The sequence below is a fragment of the Natrix helvetica genome (genome assembly GCF_964273705.1).
Source record: "Natrix helvetica genome assembly, chromosome: 9".
In the NCBI taxonomy this organism is placed as follows: domain Eukaryota; kingdom Metazoa; phylum Chordata; class Lepidosauria; order Squamata; family Natricidae; genus Natrix; species Natrix helvetica.
In genome coordinates this window covers 8,626,214-8,645,477 of record NC_138560.1, presented here as the reverse complement: position 1 = coordinate 8,645,477, position 19,264 = coordinate 8,626,214, and the positions used below count along the sequence as shown (strand labels likewise).

The window sequence follows — 19,264 nt, the reverse complement described above, 5'->3', positions numbered from 1 at the left end:
AAAAAGTACTCTGCCCTAGGAGGAAGCTCTATGGTGGGGGAACTGGACTTCTGTTGGCAGAGGAAAAAATACTCTGTGCTAGGAGGATACTCTATGGTGAGGGAACTGGACTTCCGATCAGCAGAGGAAAAAGGACACCATGCTAGGAAGAGACTCTATGGTGGGGGAACTGGATTTCCAGTTGTCTCTAGAATTGAATAGGGGGCTTCTGGTTAGGACCTTTGTGGCTCTTTGAGTGTTTAAGGTTGCCGACCCCTGTCCTAGGAGAAGTGTCCACATATTTCTTTTTCTTTCTTGGAATCGATTCCCTTTTTTTTTGTTTTTGCTTATGAAAGAAGGTGAGAACGCTTTAGAAGATCCTTCTCCAGATGCGTTGGAGCATGCAGAACTCTGCAGGGTACCAGAATAGAGGAGACACAGTATATTAAACAAACAACACCAAAGATGTGGTTCTTTTCTGTTTGTTCTTCGGACTCTCTCTCATTCCTTGATGGATAAAAAGACCAATAACCACGGAACAGCAATAATCTAAGCATTACTGTTCTCAAACATAAGAAGGTGTGGTTCATTAACGTGGCAATAACTGGAGAGAGTCAAGTTGATGAAGACTAACTAGAGAGAAGAACCAAATATCAGAATTTACAAATTGAGATATGAGAGAGAGAGAGAGAGAGAGAGAGAGAGAGAGAGAGAGAGAGAGAGGGAGGGAGGGAGGGAGGGAGGGAGGGAGGGAGGGAGAGAGAGAGAGAGAGAGAGAGAGAGAGAGAGAGAGAGAGAGAGAGAGAGGGAAACCCACATGATTTTGGTTGCAATCCCCTGGGAAAAAAATATCAAATATTTAGAAATTTAAAACCTATTGGAATGTGATTATGTAAAATACTACTTGGCACAGCATACATTATTTTATAGCCATACTTCCATGAGTTTTAGGTTAGGAGCTGACTCGTTGGACTCAACATCCAGTTGATTAGCCTATGAGAGTCATTTGATAATGATGATGATGATGATGATGATGATGATGATAAAAATGCCTCTTTTAAGTGAGCAAGTTAGAAGTTGGCTATTTCCTGCTTATTAGACTGAGCAAACTCTAAGACGGAGTTTCAGGGATGCTTTCCAATCACAGTAAACAATTTATATTTAATTTTAATATAAATTTGTATTTAGTAAAACGAACCATTTATATTGTTTATATATTTGTTTCCTAGTATGATTTGAAAGCTTATTAGGAACCTTGACTATCATGAAGTGTTGTAGCTTTCTATTCTTGATGAATGTATCTTTATTCTCCTTATGTACCCTGAGAGCATTTGCACCAAAGAGAAAATTTCTTGGGTGTCCAATCACACTTGGCCGATAAAGAATTCTATTCTATTCCATTCTAAAGCAGATAATTGGTAAGAGTTCTTCAGAACTTCGCTGGGACAAGATTGTGGTTTGTGTGTGTGTGTGTGTGTGTGTGTTTGTGTGTGTGTGTTCTCCTTTTCAAAAGGCGGCAAGTACTTATGAGTTACCTATTGCATCAGGAACAAAAGCTTTGTGATCAGGACGGCGGTTCTTTCAGGGTGCAATTACTGTGGGCAGAGGAGCATGGGAACCTCAACTGGAGTCAGAGGGACGGTGTGCTACACAGCAAGGCACCTGATCACAATGGGAGCCATGCTTAATTGCAGTTTGGAGGGGGCCACCTTGACCTAGTCAGGATCAATGTGTTTTTAGACAATTTCTGCAAGGCTTGAATGTAGAACAATGGGCGAGCTGGAACTTCTGCTCATTGGGTTGTCTCTTCAAAGATGAGAGAGTTCTACCGGTTAAAGAAGGAACAGACAATTGGCCACCAAGGGCCTTTTTTCAATGGCTCTTTTGCTTGTTCCCATAGGAAGAACAGTGCAGCTGTATTGTTACCCCAAAAGGTAGAGATAGAATAGAATAATAGAATTGGAAGGGACCTTGGAGGTCTTCTAGTCCAACCCCCTGCTTAGGCAGGAAACCCTACACCACTTCAGACAAATGATTATCCAACGTCTTCTTAAAAACCTCCAGTGTTGGAGCTTTCGCAACTTCTGGAGGCAAGTTGTCCCACTGATTAATTGTTCTCACTGTTAGGAAATTTCTCCTTAGTTCTAGGTTGCTTCTCTCCTTGATTAGTTTCCACCCATTGCTTCTTGTCCTACCCCCAGAAACCTTGGAGAATAGCTTGACTCCCTCTTCTTTGTTGCAAAGCTTGAAATATTGGAAGACTGCTATCATGTCTCCCCTAGTCCTTCTTTTCATTAAACTAGACATACCCAGTGCCTGCAACCGTTCTTCATATGTTTCAGCCTCCAGTCCCCTAATCATCTTTGTTGCTCTTCTCTGCACTCTTTCTAGAGTCTCCACATCTTTTGACAGAAAGCTCTATTGTTTCTTTGGGGGGGGGGGGGGGAACGGGACAAATGATTTGATTTTTGTTGAAGACATCCAAAAGAATTTGAACATTCACTCACTGGTCTTATTTCCTTTCGGACAGAAATGAGTAGGGTATTTAAAATGGTGGCAGCAACATCTACAATAATTAAATAGTTTATTTCTGCTAGAAAAGTCTTTGAGGGGAGGGAATGAGCAGGTAGCGTTGCTCATTTCTTGGTGAACTCAGGATGTCTTTTCAATTGCTGGTAAACCACTCATGTGCCGTTTGGATTTATTATTATTATTATTATTATTATTATTATTATTATTATTATTATTATTATTATTATTATTATTATTATTATTATTATTATTATTATTATTCAGACTAAGAGAAAGCCCCAAACAAACAAATAAAAGAGTTAAGAAAGTAAATAATGGAGAAAAAAAATATCTTGGGAATTTCTTGATGTTCGCTTCTTTTCTCCCATCCCCCCCACCCCCCAATCCTGTAATTGTCCAAATGCTTCCTAAAGAGAAGGCAGGGATTTGCTGTTCTTCTGATTCTCCATTGGTTTGTTTTGGGAGGGGGAGAAGGGGCAGCTCGCTTACTTTAGAAATTGCCATGTAGGTCAAGGATGCATAAAGCTGGAAGGTCAAGATTAATGTGGCTGCATCCTTCCTCTTTATCCATCTACCAGTCGTGTATCGTTGTTTACTGCGCATCCACTGGATATTTGAAAGGGTTTTCATCCCTTTGAAATAAAAATCCTGCATCTGTTGCCCCCCCCCATCAAAACTTCTGAAAACTGAAAGACCAGTTCCTCACAATGTTGGAGTAGGAAGCAAGAAAAATGTAGTGCAAACTCCCTAAATAGGCACACAATAGTTAAAAGAAGAAAATCTCCAAATCTTTATCCCCAAACCTACAACGTATGTAGTTTGACTTCTACTTTTGTCAGAGTGTGTATAGTGTTGACTACTATTTTGAGACAACCTAGGAGCAAAATACAGTACCCGGGGGTTTTGTGTTTCAAAGAGTGGTTTATATACAAGACTTATATATACATACATACATGTGTCAGGCAAATTCTAGGCAATCAATCAATCTTCAACTCTACATCGAGAATTACAATGGAGATAGATACATGAGGAGAGAGATAGACGTGGGGTGAGAGATACACTCTCACATGGCCTCCCTTATATAGGCTACTTCTTAAAGTGGCAGTAACCCTGCTGACTCATTCTCATTTCATCATCTCCGTTTACAGCCTTACAGGAAACTGGTCAGCTATTAAATCACCATTACCCTGACAACTTTCTTGTTCGAAAAATGTTGAGTCATCAAGAAACAACTAAACCCTGCTTTAGGTGACAGTTGATTTGGATACCTGCAAATCACTGTCTGTGCTATGATTTGGTACATGGAAGGAATGGAACAAAAACATTTGGCCTTCTTGGTAATCTTTGATTCACGGGAAGATCCCTAACATAATGGTTGAACCATGCTTGGCAAGGAAGAAGACCCAATTTCTTTCATCCCTGAAGGAAACTACAGAACGATGCCATCAAACTACAGAAAGATGCTATCAAACTACAGAAAGATGCTATCAAACTACAGAAAGATGTTATCAAACTACAGAAAGTTGCTATCAATTGTGGTCTAGGTCTACTGCCCATGTTGCTCAGGTCATCCCGTGGTAGAAATTATGCTCTCAGATGTTTCAGATATTATCTCCCCAAGTTTCAGAGAAGGTGCTCCTCATCCTTTACAGAAAAAAGTTCCTTCATTCAGCAGAAGTTCCTGGGATCGCACTAGCCACAATTAAGGGTCTTACTCAAAAAACAGGCAGGGATCCATTTTTGAAAAGGGTTTCAGGAGCTTTAGGATGTGAACTGGGTACCTTAAGCATGTACAGTACAAAGCTTAAGGTTTTGACTATAACCTTCCAACACTTAAATGCAAAACAAAGTCATACGCTCACCTAATCTGGAAGTTCTGGAATCAAGTATTTTGGGGCTGCAGAACTGATGCTGGATGTGTGCCTCTAGTCACCAAGCAACACTTTTTCCATCCCTGCTCTAGAAAGTGTGCACACATTTCTAGAATTCAGCTAAAGACTTGTTCCTGTGTTTTTGTGGATGGTGTCTCACACCATGGACAGTGATTTGGCTGGGGGGGGGGGCGAGGGGGGCGCGGACGGGAGGGCTAAGAGCACTGCAGCAGAAACAGCCCAGCAGAGGGCACTGTTTGTCTACTATCAAGAAAGTGCCTTCCTTTAACTGCAGAATGCAATAAGGCGCAATTAGATTTCTTGGGTTGTTTTTTTTTTTCCAACACTGCAGTGAAATGTCCTCATTGCAGGAATCATTTGGAGAATATGAATTAACTGCAGCTTTATGACTGAGTAACAGTTGTGGCTAATAAATATGGAAGAGCTTTTTGGCATGCCTGACATTTCTGCTTTCCTTTCCTTTTCAATGTTATTACGTCTCTGTTCTGTTTTGCTGTGCTCTGCACCCTTCCCCACTCCATCCCCATCTCAGTAGCCCAGTATTTTCTTCCCAAGGACTTTTAAGGGTCTTCCTTCCTTCAGTCTTCATAAGCCTAGTAATAGGAAATTGTGCAGGGAGAATGATTGGACTAAGATTGTTTAGTACTGCAAGGCACAGAATTTAATCTTGGGTGGGCTACACCTTACACTGTAGCAGCCGCAATTAAATATGACCTTGATTTGTCTCTTTGCTAAAGGCAAACAAAACAGAGCCAGCAAAAAGAACTGGCAACTCTGCAGAGAAAGAGACCCAAAGTGATTCCTGAGCAATGAAGGTGAGACCTTAAACCTCAACCTTGGCAACTTTAAGATACTTGGACTTCAACTCCCAGAATTCCCCAGGCAGCATGGGAATTAATGCAAAGAGTTTTGGCTTGTTAAAAAAAATGTGCTTGATCTGGGAGGTTGGAGATGTATAATTCCCAGCCCCATGGGAAGCTTGACATATGTATGTAGGCAGGCAACCTTGTTATTTGCCTAACACTTACTGCTAACACAGGATAAATTTCTGTTTTAATCTAATCCAAACAGTGTAAATTTCCCAGTGATGGTTTAGGCAGGTGGCCAAAGTGCAAAAGAATGGAAACGAATACTCTTAATTATAAATAAGCTGCTCAATCCCAGTTAAAATATTGACCCTTTGGGGCTGGTTTCTTCATTGTTCCATATTCATTTGAGTACATGAAATATATTTTCACCAGGCAGGGTGGAGAGCCAAATCAGTAAACACCTCTTTCGCTGACTGACATGGGGCGACTCTTACATAACTGTGCATTGTCCTTGGGCTCTAATAGCTGGAAGGAAAAATCATTCCAGAGTAGAGCTTTTCTATATAGTCCAGGAAAAGTACAATTTTGGAATATTTCAGGAACACAGGTGAGATGAGCTTATGGCCTCATTTTCTTGTGGTGAACTTGAAAAGAGCAAATGAACAGGTGGGAAGAAAAAAAATGTGCAAAGTTACGATTGTGCTCCAATGATCCTTCCAATCAACCCTAGTGCAAAGCATAGTCGCTGACTTGGAAGTCAAGTTGTCAACTCGCAAAGCACCCCTAGCTTGCTCTTGAGTTGCCATAGGCAAGGGAGATGGGGAACTCACAATGCAGCACAGCAGCCACAAACAGAAGGACATTCCGCACATATCTTTTTCAAGGCTGTCTCCCAGGTTACCTGCAGCAGCCGGAGGGGCGTGATCTCTACAGCCCATGAAAATGCTCCATTGGAGGATGTGATTTATGACACGCTCTGGGGGGGGAGGGGGAAACAGGGTCATAATTGGGTCATAAGTTATGTGGGGTCAGAGCTGGCTTCACTTGGGTATCTGCCGACATGTTGCTCCTGATAAATAACTGAATTTCTTTTGAAGCTTGGCTCGAGACTCGTGGTTTGATTAGGGCATCTGTCAGAACCCTGACGCAAGTAGGGTCAAACTTGGTTAGTTTTTGGATGCTAGGCTCAAGGGAACATATGGACTGTCCATTAAGACACCAGGAGTCAAGCTCAACTTGAGCTTTGTCTGGATAGAAAGGTACTTCATTGAGAGCATCCATAACCCATCATCTCTGCCTCCCCCATAAGTATCAGACAGGGGGTATTGAAATGCAATATTCAGCTACTAGCTCACATATAAGTGGTCCCATCCCCAAAAATATGGCTGCCAGTCTAATAAATCAGTTCAATGTACATTTTAAAAATGAAATTAATGATGTACAAATACGATTACTCTCCATAAATCTAACTACATTTCCCGTTTGCTACAGTGCAGATTACAAATGACAGACTACAGAGGGGCTCTCTGTGGATCTGGAGGGGGTGGAGGTTACAGGGGTGTTTCCACCCCCTCCAGTTCCTTCGCCTAACAGCCATTTGGCTGAAGCCCTTCTGCCGGCATTGGCAGTTAGCCGATTGGCTGGCAGCTAACTGTCCCAGGTGGCAAAAAACCCAGCAAAAACCCTCCTTTGGCTAATGGGCTGTGCCGAAGCATGCGGGACAGAGGGGTGGTGGCTCATTGACCAGGGTGAATGGGTGGGGGCATGTCAGCCAAGGAGAAAAGTCAGAGGAGAATTGCCCAAGGAGGAGCGCTGGCAGAGAAGGTGGCACGGCCAAGGTTAGGAAACGAAAAGTCCTCGACCTCTCGCAAGCATCTGTTAATTATCTGCAGTTCTGGTTTTCCCTTTCGGATTTAGCCAATAAAGTTCGGTTAGCTTTTCATCCATTTTGTAGCTTTATTAGTAGCAGTATTTTCCAAGGGCCTGTAATTTCAATTTCTAAAATGTCTGCAGAGTGTTTGACAGTAGTTATTTTCCACCCTTGGAAACAGAGTGGTGGATGGCTTATAGAAATGAGGGGATGACCAAAAAAAGAATTAATTCAAATTACAGATGTGCTCTCCCTTACTTGCCTAAGGATAAGGTTGATGGAGAAAATTCAGCAGAGAAATAACTAATCAGTCTACTATAATCATAGCAGTTAAAGCTCATATACATGCAAGCATGGATTTCTAGTCTGATGGCATGGTCTGTTAAGCTAAAACCAGAAAACAGCAAGCATAAGGAAAATTCTGTCCTGATTTGAATAATTTGGATATCTCAGTGGTTTTTATTACATTGGTTTCACGGGGGAAAGAATAGGACTATATGAACTGGAAAACAATTATACACTGAATGCTCTTTTTTTTTTTTAGATTTGCAAGGCAGTTTTCATCTTTAAAAAAAAGTGCACCCAAAAGTACATATTAGGGGGAAAAGTTTCCTTGCACACTGTTGCAATTTCAAATACTTGAGTGTGTGTGTGTGTGTTGTATTTGTGCTGATAAATAAATAAAGGGAGACTAGTATAGATCTATTTCAAACTATTTATCTCTCATCAGCTAGCCATACCCTTACTGGGAATTGAACCTGTATTCAATTCCCACAACGTGAATAAACACTCCCATAACATGAATAAACGTGATGATACCTCCCGCCTACCAGACATCTGGAAACCAGCCCTAGTCAACAAATGAGCCCCACCCACCACCCAGGCCGTTACAACATGAAACAACAATAGACACACAGCCAGCACCAATCAGCACCAATCTACCAATCATGATACAACCACACAACCAATCATTTTATTTACTGAAACAAAGCCAGCACTACACACACACACACACACACACACACACCCACCAAGATTTATAGAAAGACGGCAGCTCCGATCACACTTTAAGCCCAAAACCCAGCCTGAAGATGGAGAGTGGGACCTCGCTGAAACGTTGCCAAGACAATCTCAATCTTACATGGGAAAAGACCCGAATATAACAAGATCAGCATACCTACGCCCATGAAAATCTATGCAAACATACACACACACACACACACACACACACACACACACAAATAAAATGTTGCATTTTTGCTGATAAATAAATGAGACTAGTATAGATCTATTTCAAGCTATTTAGTCTCATCAGCTAGCCATACCCTTACTGGGATTTGAACTTGGGCTGTTTCTACATGTTACATGGAAGGCTCCTGTAATGGGGCTGAAAGGCAAAAGGGAAGTAGTATGCTCCCTCCCATGTTTGGGTGTAGCAGGTGCTTTGACAAAAGAAAAAAATAACACTTAATCATTTCCTGGCTCAGCTGATAAGGAAGGAGGACTTGTGGCTTAGAGGTTAATATAATTGCCTAACTTGTAAAAACAGCCCAAGTTCAAGTAAGGGTATGGCTAGCTGACGACAGCTAAATGGCTTGAAATAGATCTATACTAGTCTCCCTTCATTTATTTCCCCAGCCAGCATAGGAGTTTTGGGAATTCTGGGGGTTGAAGTCCACACATCTTCAAGTGGCCCAGGTGGAGCACTCTAGGACAGGGGTGTCAAACTCAAGGCCCGGGGGCTACATCCAGCCCATGGGGTGCTTAGATCTGGCCCATGGGGCCACCCTGGAAACAGTGAAGGACCAGCCCTCAGTGCCTCTGCCAGAGAAAATGGAGCTCAGGAGGGCCATAGGCTGCCCTTGCGAGCTCCATTTTCACTGGCAGAGGATTGCAGGAGGCCGTTGCAGCTGAAAACGGAGCTCAGGACCACATTTTCTCTGGCAGAGTGCTCGGGCCACCACAGGCACCCCCAATATGAGTGCTGTTGAGCTGGCCATGCCAACACTGGCCCCCCGAGGTCAAACACAACCCTGATTCGGCCCTCAATAAAATCAAGTTTGACACCCCTGCTCTAGGACAACTGAAAGATCACATTTGCTCTGTTAACATCTCTGCCTGACTCTGTGCTATCTATGATGGCTTTCTACTGGTAATCAAGGAAACAGCCATAAATCATGGGCAAGTGTAATTTGTCATAGTTTAATGAGGCGTAGGGAGATGATGGGACTGGAAATATTTGTATCACTGCTTTATTAAGAAATTCTCTTCATAGAATTTACTATTTGAGAATATTATTTAGATTCTCCTCAGGCACTGTTCAGCATTGAATCAAGGAGCAACAATAACTATTGTGGCAAATATTTCATGACATCATAAACCCACGTTGGTTCTTTCTAAATCAATAGATCCATGCTGGATTTCTATTGATGCAAACTGAGATGGAAGGATTAAATTTCAACATATGTTAAATCTGATTTTTAACTGCTCTCTTTCCCCACATCTGATGGCATTTGAATTTGAAAAATGCCGATGTTAGAGGTGAGGCTGCTTGAGACTTGGTATCATCCATTCTTATAAATATTTATCTGGGTTTTTTTTGTACATAATTTAAATTGAAGGAGGAATGAGATCTCTAATCGGAAAATGGTTCTCTATAAATTGACTGTGCTAAGATTTGTAAACTGCAGAATGCAAAATGACACAGAATGTAAACTAAGATGTTGAAGGGGCTGGAACAGTTTTTGAATGAGGAAAGGCTGCAATATCTGGGCCTATTTAGTTTAGAAAGGAAGTGAAGGAGAGGGGACATGATTGAGGGGTAGAAAATGATGCATGGTGTGGATAACATGAGAAGGGAAAGTTATTTCCCCTTCCCCAAATAGTAGAACCAGAGCTCAGCCGATAAAATAAAACTGAATCCTCAAAGTATCTGGACATGACATAGAAAATACAGAAAATATAGAGTAACAGAGTCGGAAGGGACCTTAGAGGTCTTCTAGTCCAACCCCCTGCTTAGGCAGGAAACCCTACACCACTTCTGACAAATGGTTATCCAACATCTTCTTAAAAAACTCCAGTGTTGGAGCCTTTACAACTTCTGGAGGCAAGTTGTTCCACTGATTAATTGTTCAAACTGTCAGGAAATTTCTCCTTAGTTCTAAGTTGCTTGATTAGCTTCCACCCATTGCTTCTTATTCTGCCCTCAGGTGCTTTGGAGAACAGCTTGACTCCTTCTTCTTTGTGGCAGCTCCTGATCCATGATGTGCAATTCAACTTTGGAATTAACTCCTATGAAAGCTCCAGAATCACCTTGTAGGAGAATCACCTTGTATGTGACCCAGAGTCCTCTTGTAGAGGAGATGGGTGGATAAAAAAATTAAATGAATGAATGAGTGAGTGAGTGAATGAGTGAGTGAGTGAGTGAATGTTGTGCAGGCTACCAGCTTGGCTGGCTTCAAACAGGGATTCAACCAGTTTATGGAATTCATGGAGATCCATGGCTCTTAGCCTTAATGGAGGTGTGTCTGCTTCTGAAGGCCATCTACTAGGAGATGTGTTGGCTTCTATATGCCATTGGTTGGTCATGGTGAAAACAGATTGCTGGACTAGGGGATTAGTTATGTTTGTATGGTACTATCAAGAGCCTATACAGATTACAGCAGTATGTAAAGAATGAATGGATTGATAGGAGGGCGGGAGGAAGGGAGGGAGGGATGGAAGGAAGGGAGGGAGGGAGGGAGGGAGGGAGGAAGGAAGAGGGCTAATTGGATGATAATCAACAAATGACCTCTGAGTGACATGTGAGTTTCATACATGCCCATTCAGGAAGCTTAAACTAACTGGTACAAAATATGTGGTAACATTTGGGGACAATATTATGTGTGAATGCAGCCTGTGTAATTCCCATTGTCTGTTAGACTTCACGGTAGCAATAGCACTTCATACTGCTTTATAATTTCTCTGAGCCATTTACAGAATCAGTATATTGCCCGAGTATATCTGAGTCCTTTTTGGACAGATCTTGGAAGGATGGAAGGCTGAGTCAACCTTGAGTCGGTCAAGATCGAATTTCTGGCTGTGGGCAGAGTTAGTCTGCAATACTTATTCTAACTACTGTGTCACCATTGCTCTTCAACACCTTCAGTTTTATGGAGGCAAGTGTGCTTCTGTGTGGTATCATGGTTAGACTATTGAATCGTGGTAAAGTGAAACCCTTAGAGTTCAAAAACCCACTGATCATAAAACACACACTGGTGATATGGGGCCAGTTTCTTTCTTTCAGCTTAATCTTTTTCACCAGGTTGATGTTGAAGGGATAAAATAAAGATGGCTTCTTGTGAGTCATCTTGAGCTCTTTAAAAGCAGAGACCTGGGGAAAAGATTTATTAATTTTATTAATATTTTTTTTGTTTAGATTTTGTTATAAAGATGTAATCTCTCCTGGGTACTTATAAATTCTAGTAATAAATTTTTGCCTAGATTTATTATAATATAAATATAAATGAGTCTAGACAAAAGCATGTTTAAACAAATATAGTTAAATGAGAATGATGGTATATTGATGGTATAAAGATTTTTGGATTTAAAATGTACAACTCAATATGAATGAAGTATAAAAGAATGATTGTAGTAACGCACGAAATTTATTTGTAACCAATTGACATGCTTTCTGGAAGATGTAATGAAGAATGCTTTTGTGTGTGTTTTTTATTTAATTAAAACAAGACTGAAAGCAGTCTTTTAAAAAGAAAAAAAAAGAAAAAACACAGAAAGAAAAAAATACAAATAAAAATAATAATAATAAAAGCAGAGAGGAATGGATGGATGCATGGATGCATGAATGAATGAGGCTGCTGGATACTTCTCTGAACTACCGTATTTTCCGGAGTATAAGATGCTCTGGAGTATATTGAGGGGGAGATGAGTCTTATACTCAAAATAATAGGGTAATCCTACTGTGGGTTTTCTATGCCTTTTGCAACACCCATGGATATAACTGACTGCCTTATCTTTGAAACACAATGTAATGTAAGAAGATGTGCCCAGCTGGTCTGAAATAGAACCCATCATCATTGTAAGTTGACAAAGTGTTCTTATTATTTTCTTTATCATCTGATATTGCTTTTATTAGCAATTTTGCAGCCCAGGTTTATAAAGTGGTATATAACCAAAGGCATCCAATTCAGGAAGTTATCAAAACAGTATTTGTGACGTGTCATGGTTGAATTCAGAGGAGCTTCATGACACCTTAATTCCTTCTCTGTACACAGTTTCAGTCAATAGCAGATTAAAGAGCCATGACGGTGAAAATACCTTCCTATTTAATGCCCTGTGAAAGAGGGAAACAAATATTGATATGATGGATCGGCAAACATTTAAATGTAAAGTTCTGAGAAAGGCTAAATAAAAAGAAAAAAGATGCTGGAAATACTTGGAGCAGAAAATGGCCTAAGGGCTAAAGTAGAGGGAAATGATAAAGGTTCTGAAACTGCTCTGGAAATACTCCCATCCTAAATTATGTTATGAGATAAATGCTTAGTTGAAAACTATGCATTAGACTGTAGAAACCCAAATGGCCCAATTTTTCCTAAAATAATTTTCCATTAAAGGGTATGTCAAACTCAACTTCTCTGGTGTTTGGGAGATAAGACTCAAGAAGACCTTAGGAACCTTTTTTTTCTCCTTTTAATGACCCCGTAATCCAGGGGTGTCAAACAGAAGGCCCATGGGCCAGAAGCAGCCTGCGATGTGGTCAGATCCAGCCTGTGGCCCCATCCTGGAAAATGTAAGGAGCCGGCCTGCATGACTTTAGCCTGGTCTACCCGTGTTGCTTCGGCCTGGTCTACCAGGTGCAAAGAGAAAACATCAAGCCAGCATGGCTTCAGCCCGGTCTATCCAGTGCCAAAAGGAAACATGCCAGCACTTTGGGGAGTGGTGTCAAGCTGGCCACACCCACCCAGTCCCCTGAGGTCAACCACAGCCCTGATGCAGTCCTCAATGAAATTGAGTTTGACACCCCTGCTGTAATCCTTTGCATCGAGGTGCAATTGGAGCTGAGCATTTACTGGCTGGAGGCCCTTCCTGATGCCTATGCAGAGATCACAGCAGGTATTTTCTCATTGCGTCCAGAGAGAGAAATATCTGCTGCTTTTCTAGGACTGAACTCGCAGCCTCCTGATTGTGAGGTGAGCGCTCCACCTCTAGGCCACCAGAACATAGCAATGTATTTCCAAAAGTGTAAGATTCCACTTTCTTCAGAAAAACTTTCTTCCGAGTAAGTGGGCTTGAAGCTGCTTAAAACAAAGAGCAGGTTGTCATGCAAACTGTGAAGTCACACTTCTCTGAATTTTCTGGTGCAAGAGGCAGCTCAAATTACGGAAAACTGAAAAAATAAACGTCGTGTTTGGAATCCAACTGCAATGTGAAGGAATTGCATTTAGAATTTTTTAAAAAAAAACAAATAAAATAAATATGTTCCAGAATGCTAATTGAATAATTCATATGATGTCGATTTTTGAAATTTTAAAATTTAAAGATTAAGGCAATCCAAAAAGAGTTTTGAATGGAAATTTACACACCAGGTAAGAAATTATATTATCTGTCCATCTTGGGTGTTTTTCAGAGGTTCTGGAGAAGTGGTAGCGGAAATTTTGAGTAGTTCGGAGAACCGGTAAATACCACCTCTGACTGCCCCCCCCCACTCCATCTATTCTCTGCCTCCAGAGTCCCAGCTGATCGGGAGGAAATGGGGATTTTACAGTATCCTTCTGCTGCCACGCCCGCTGAGACACGCCCACTGAGCCATGCCATGCCCCCCACACCATGCCACGCCCAGAGAACTGGTGAACAATTTTGAATCCCACCACCAGTGTCAACTCCAGTCCTATAACTTCTTATGTGGGACTGTACTTCCTTGATCTCAGAGTTACATCAATTAAAAACATCTATCCAATTACACCGTCAAAGACCTCCGCAGGGAAATTTTCCAAAAAGGTTAACTTTCTGTAAACATATCAGAGAACACAATTTATGAAAGAGCATGGGAAATTCCACCAAATAAGATGATGTAGTCTGGAGATTAAAAAAAAAAAGAGAGAGAGAGAATGCTCAAATTGCTTTAATTCTACTGGGGGGGTGGGAAGACTATAGAAAACTTAGCTTGCATCCCAAACTCAATACTTGGGCTACACCCTGATGAGGTAAATTAAATGCCATTTTAAACAATCCAAACCCTTTCCTGTTGAGGAGGGCTGAGCTTTTATTGACCCAAAACCCACTGGTAGCCTCCCTCCTCCCAGAAACAATAATGACTCAACTCGTCACTCCTATATATGAATGAGTTCTAGATTCCCACCTAGATATCAAGCCTGCCAAGGTGGCACTGGGATAGAGGCTCTCATCCACAGGTAAGTGGGGTACTCTAACATTTTGTGAAATAAATATGGGAAGGTGGTGTCATTGCAGGTATTGCCTAAATAGCAATAGCGCTCGGACTTATATACCGCTTTGCAGTGCTTTACAGCCCCTTCTAAGCAGTTTATAGAGTCAGCCTATTGCCCCCAACAATTTGGGTCCTCATTTTACCGACTTCGGAAGGAGGGAATTTCCTGACGGTTAGAAAAAAATTCATCCGCGGGATTGCTTGCCTTCAGAAGTTGTGGGAGCTCCAACACTTTTAAGAAAAGACTGGACACCACAGCTAGAATAGCTTTTGCCCAATGCTGGAAGCAAAATAATACACCGCCGGACGAATGAGTGATTAAAAAAACCTTGGATTGTGCAGAGATGGACAAATTAACTCTAAAATTAAAGGACGAAGAAGAATCAGAATACTACGAAATTTGGAATAATTGGTATGAATGGTTGGAAAATAAGAAAAATAATTAAGCCGAAAACAATATACATAAATAAACATAGAACTGTATGTAAAAGTAGGTAAATATGTAAAATATCATAAAAATGTATAGATAAGATGACATAATGACTATAATATATGGTAAAGAGAGAGAAACATGTATAGCTAAGACGATGTAACAATGTACAAACTGTTGATATAACGATTGTAATATATGATGAAAAGAGAAAAACAATAAAAATTATTATTAAAAAGAAAAGAAAAGAAAAGACTCGACAGCCGCTTCTCTGGAATGGTATAGGGCAGTGATGGCTAACCTTTTTGTCAATGCAGTGTGACACACACCCTCATGCCCCACCTCCCCCCATGCATGCACACATGACTCCCTGAGCTCCCTTGCCCATTTTTGGCTTCCAGGTTGGTGCAGGAGTCCTTCCAGGCCCAAAATGGGGCAGGGGGGGCACGCAAGGCCCCAAAATGCAATGCGAGTGCCTCCAGCACATGCACCCCATGCCTCGCGCATGAGTGGCAGAGACCCAAAGTTGTGCGTGTTGGAGCTGGACTGGGGTGGCCGCTGGCGTGCCTGCAGAGAGGGATCTGCCTGCCACCTGTGGCACGCGTGCAAGAGGTTCGCCATCATGGGGATAGGGTCCCCTGCTCGAGCAGGGGGTTGGACTAGAAGACCTCCAAGGTCCCTTCCAACTCTGTCATTCTGTTATCTCCTGAAGATTATGTAATACAGGCTCTTCTTCTGGGAGCACCTCTTCCAAAATTCCCCTAATGGATGAGATTTCTATCTCATGATAGATTGCAGGTACCAAGCTGGGGGGAAACTCTGTAGCAGATAAATTCCCTGGAAATCTGACAATAATCAGAAGCCATTCTGAAAGGTTTTCTATCCCTCTGTTCATGCAGCCTAGGACTGTGTTGGCTTTTTCATTTTTTTAATTTGTCGAACATGTACTAGATAAGAGGTGTAAGTATAAACACGGGCATGAAGAAGGAATCAGTACAAGTAAATGGGGACAGTAGGACAGGGATGGTAGGCACGATGGCTTATGCACGCCCCCTTTTACGGACCTCTTAGGAATGGGGTGAGGTTCATGATAGACAGTTTAAGGTTGAAGCTGTGGGGGTTAGATAATGTAACAACGGAGTCAGGTAGAGAATTCCAGGTGTTGGCCACTATGTTGCTGAAGTCATGTTGGCTTTTTTGGCAACTGCAGTACACTCTGGGCTCATATTTAAGTGATTGTCTGCTAGGACTCCAAGATCCCTCTCACAATTATTACTAATATCATAATTGCTTATGCTGTCAACTTACAAATGACCATTTGAGAGGCATGTTTGTGAGATCTCTAAGGGCTTCATCCAAAGATTTCTGGCACCAGATGTAAATCTGAGTCCCTAAATAGATATAATCCCCTCAAATGTTAACATGCACTTTAATCAATTACAGCTTGAGCAATTTGCCTCTGAATAAAATAGTGAATTTGAATAAAAAGAGGAAACATCCTTAAAAAAAAAAAGATAATTGAATGCTCTTATCATGGCAGGCTTTTTTTTTTTAAAGCATTTTGAGTTGTGCATGGAGGAAAATGGTTTTGATTGATTTTGGAGCAGCTCCATGAACCAATGAATGGAAGAAAATGTTGCCACCCTAATAGAAAGAAGAAATATTTTTTAAATTAGCCACAGCTGGTGTGAAACAATAATGAGCGTTTTTTGAAGCCGTTCCACTCATGTTAAAATGGGTTGCTTCATTTAATCAATCTTTTCATCAAAATAAATGAGAAAAACCAAAGTTGCTTTTCCCCCTGCAAACCCCCATCTCACCCTAAAAAAAAAACACATATCAAGTGATTCAGAGCAGCAGAAAAAGAATTGGCGATTTAAGGTCCAAAACCCCAAATCGGGTTTTTGCTAACTCGAATCAGAAATACATCCCATTGAATTGAATGGGATTTATTTGCAAGAAAATATATTCGGTAAAGCTGCAAAAATCAACCAGCAGTGTAGCGTGTGCCCGTATGTGTGTGTGTGAAGGAGAGAGAGAAAAGGCAATTTTTCAAATCGCTTCTTGAATATCATATTGATTTTACATTGCTTTGTATCCCTGTTTCTTACGGCTTCTAAATTTATCATGCCTTTTTACAATTTCAGGATTTCAGAATAACAGGCACGGAGAGGTGGGCCGTTCCTGTTTATGGGCATTGTAGTACAAATGGTTTTCTTTTTTTCTTTCTGAGGTCTAGATTTGTTTGCTGTTGTTTTAATCCCCCTTTTGTTATTTTTATAAATAGCTCAAGGAGCTGAACATGCCAAATACTTCTGCCTCCTGGGTGACTTGGGACTAGTCATTCTCTTTCAGCTCAAACCACCTCATAGGATTGTTGCTCTGGGGGAAAATACGAGGAGAGAAAAGTATTAGGTATGTTCGCCACATTTGAGTATTTAAAAATATATAAAGGTGGGATAAGAATAAAGTAAGTAAAGTAAAGATTCCCCTCACACATATGTGCTAGTTGTTCTGAACTCTAGGGGGCGGTGCTCATCTCCGTTTCAAAGCCGAAGAGCCAGCGCTGTCCGAAGACGTCTCCGTGGTCATGTGGCCGGCATGACTAAACGCCCAAGGTGCACAGAACGCTGTTACTTTCCCACCAAAAGTGGTTCCTATTTTTCTACTTGCATTTTTACGTGCTTTCGAATTGCTAGGTTAGCAGAAGCTGGGACAAGCAACGGGAGCTCACTCCGTTACGTGGCGTTAGGGATTGCAAACGCCGAACTGCCGACCGTTCTGATCGACAAGCTCAGTGTCTTAGCCACTGAGCCGCTGTGTCCCTTGAATGTTTACCTTCACGCATTTCCTTGTCCTTAATTATCATTTTCCATTCTCTTTTTTCATAGCCATGGGGAGATGGAGGCTGCTGTCACTAGCCATAGGACTGGCCTTGCTCACAGGTGAGCAGGAAATAACCTCAAAACAAAAGTCTACACACACACACACACACACACACACACACACACACACACACACACCTGGATTCATGAATCAGCTGAATAAATTGCAAATTTAATTTAGATAAAACTCCAGAGCAGATTCACATCACAGAGTCAGGAAAGAAAAGAGCTCTGGGATTTGAGTTGCAGTAAGTGCATAAGTCTGCCAAGACATTAAACTATCCTGATTGATATGCTTTGAAGATATATGAACTCTCAGAAACCAGAAATTCTGTGAAAGTCTTTAATCTATAGATAAATTATTATGCATTGAAAACAGTCACAGGTGAACCTTCTCCTCGGCATGTTTGCTAAATATTTTAAGGAGATAATCTGTTTTAATTGTTCTAATTGTGGAATGCTCATAATTATGTCAAGTTGGAGAAATAAAGAGTAGGGGTCAACCAGTCAACACAGCTTTGTGCAAAAAAAATTAGAATTAAAGCACCCGAAACAGATGGCTGCTTGGCCTCAGCACAAATGCATCTGGTAGAGAGAAGCCCATCAAATCCTCTTAGTAATTAATTCCTCTGTAAAACCACTCAGGAATTTTACTTTAGACATTCTACAGAAATCTGTCTTTCAGTAGTTTAGACATATTATTCCGTATCCAATTTCCTTGAGCTGATAGAAAACACACCTTAAACGGCTTCCTCTGTCATGTTTCTTGTGAAAAGATCACCGTCGAACAGAAATGATTACCGGTACTCCTTCCCCAGAATTACTTAGTTTAGTGAGATTTACAAATAGATATGTGTCCTTTTTGCACACCAAATCCCCCAGGCTGCTCATCCCAAACGTGTCAGTTATAAGAAGAGGCTAAAAGATGAGACATGACAACATTTACAAAATGTGTAAGCTGCCCAGAGTCGGTGACATATCAATTTGTTGTTGTTGTTGTTCTTAACCCATGAGTTAAGGCGGAGGTGGTATTCAGCCAGTTCTGACAGGTTCTGGAGAAGCGGTAGCGGAAATTTTGAGTAGTTCGGAGAGCCGGCAAATAGGCTGGCCACGCCCCTGCTGCCTCCCAGCTGATCTTCTTTTGTTGCCCTGAACAGGAGAATGGAGCTGGAAAGCAGGTTAGAGGGGTGGGGAGGGAATGGGATTTTGCAGTATCCTTCCTCTGCCATGCCCACAAAGCCACACCACGCTCACAAAGCCACACCACGCTCACAAAGCCACACCACGCTCACAAAGCCACTCCCACAGTACCGCTAGTAGAAAAAAAAATGAATCCCACCACTGAGTTACGAACCAGTTAAAACAGCAGTCTGAAGACTATTTTTGCCGTTTTGAAACTACTGGCCATGTAACAGCTTGAAAA

At 41.4% G+C, this 19,264-nt stretch overlaps 1 protein-coding gene across 1 annotated transcript in view; it reads right to left on the bottom strand.

Annotated features, from left to right (window-relative positions):
- LOC309396516 (IgGFc-binding protein-like) overlaps positions 1-17,825 on the bottom strand; it is a gene marked incomplete at both ends in the record, with an annotated part of 52,382 nt that extends 34,557 nt beyond the window's left edge. The window contains one exon of the mRNA XM_081961675.1: positions 17,795-17,825. Within this exon, the coding sequence (XP_081817801.1) occupies positions 17,795-17,825 (31 nt within the window). The remainder of the gene's footprint in view (positions 1-17,794) is intronic.
- Positions 17,826-19,264: the final 1,439 nt, after the last annotated feature.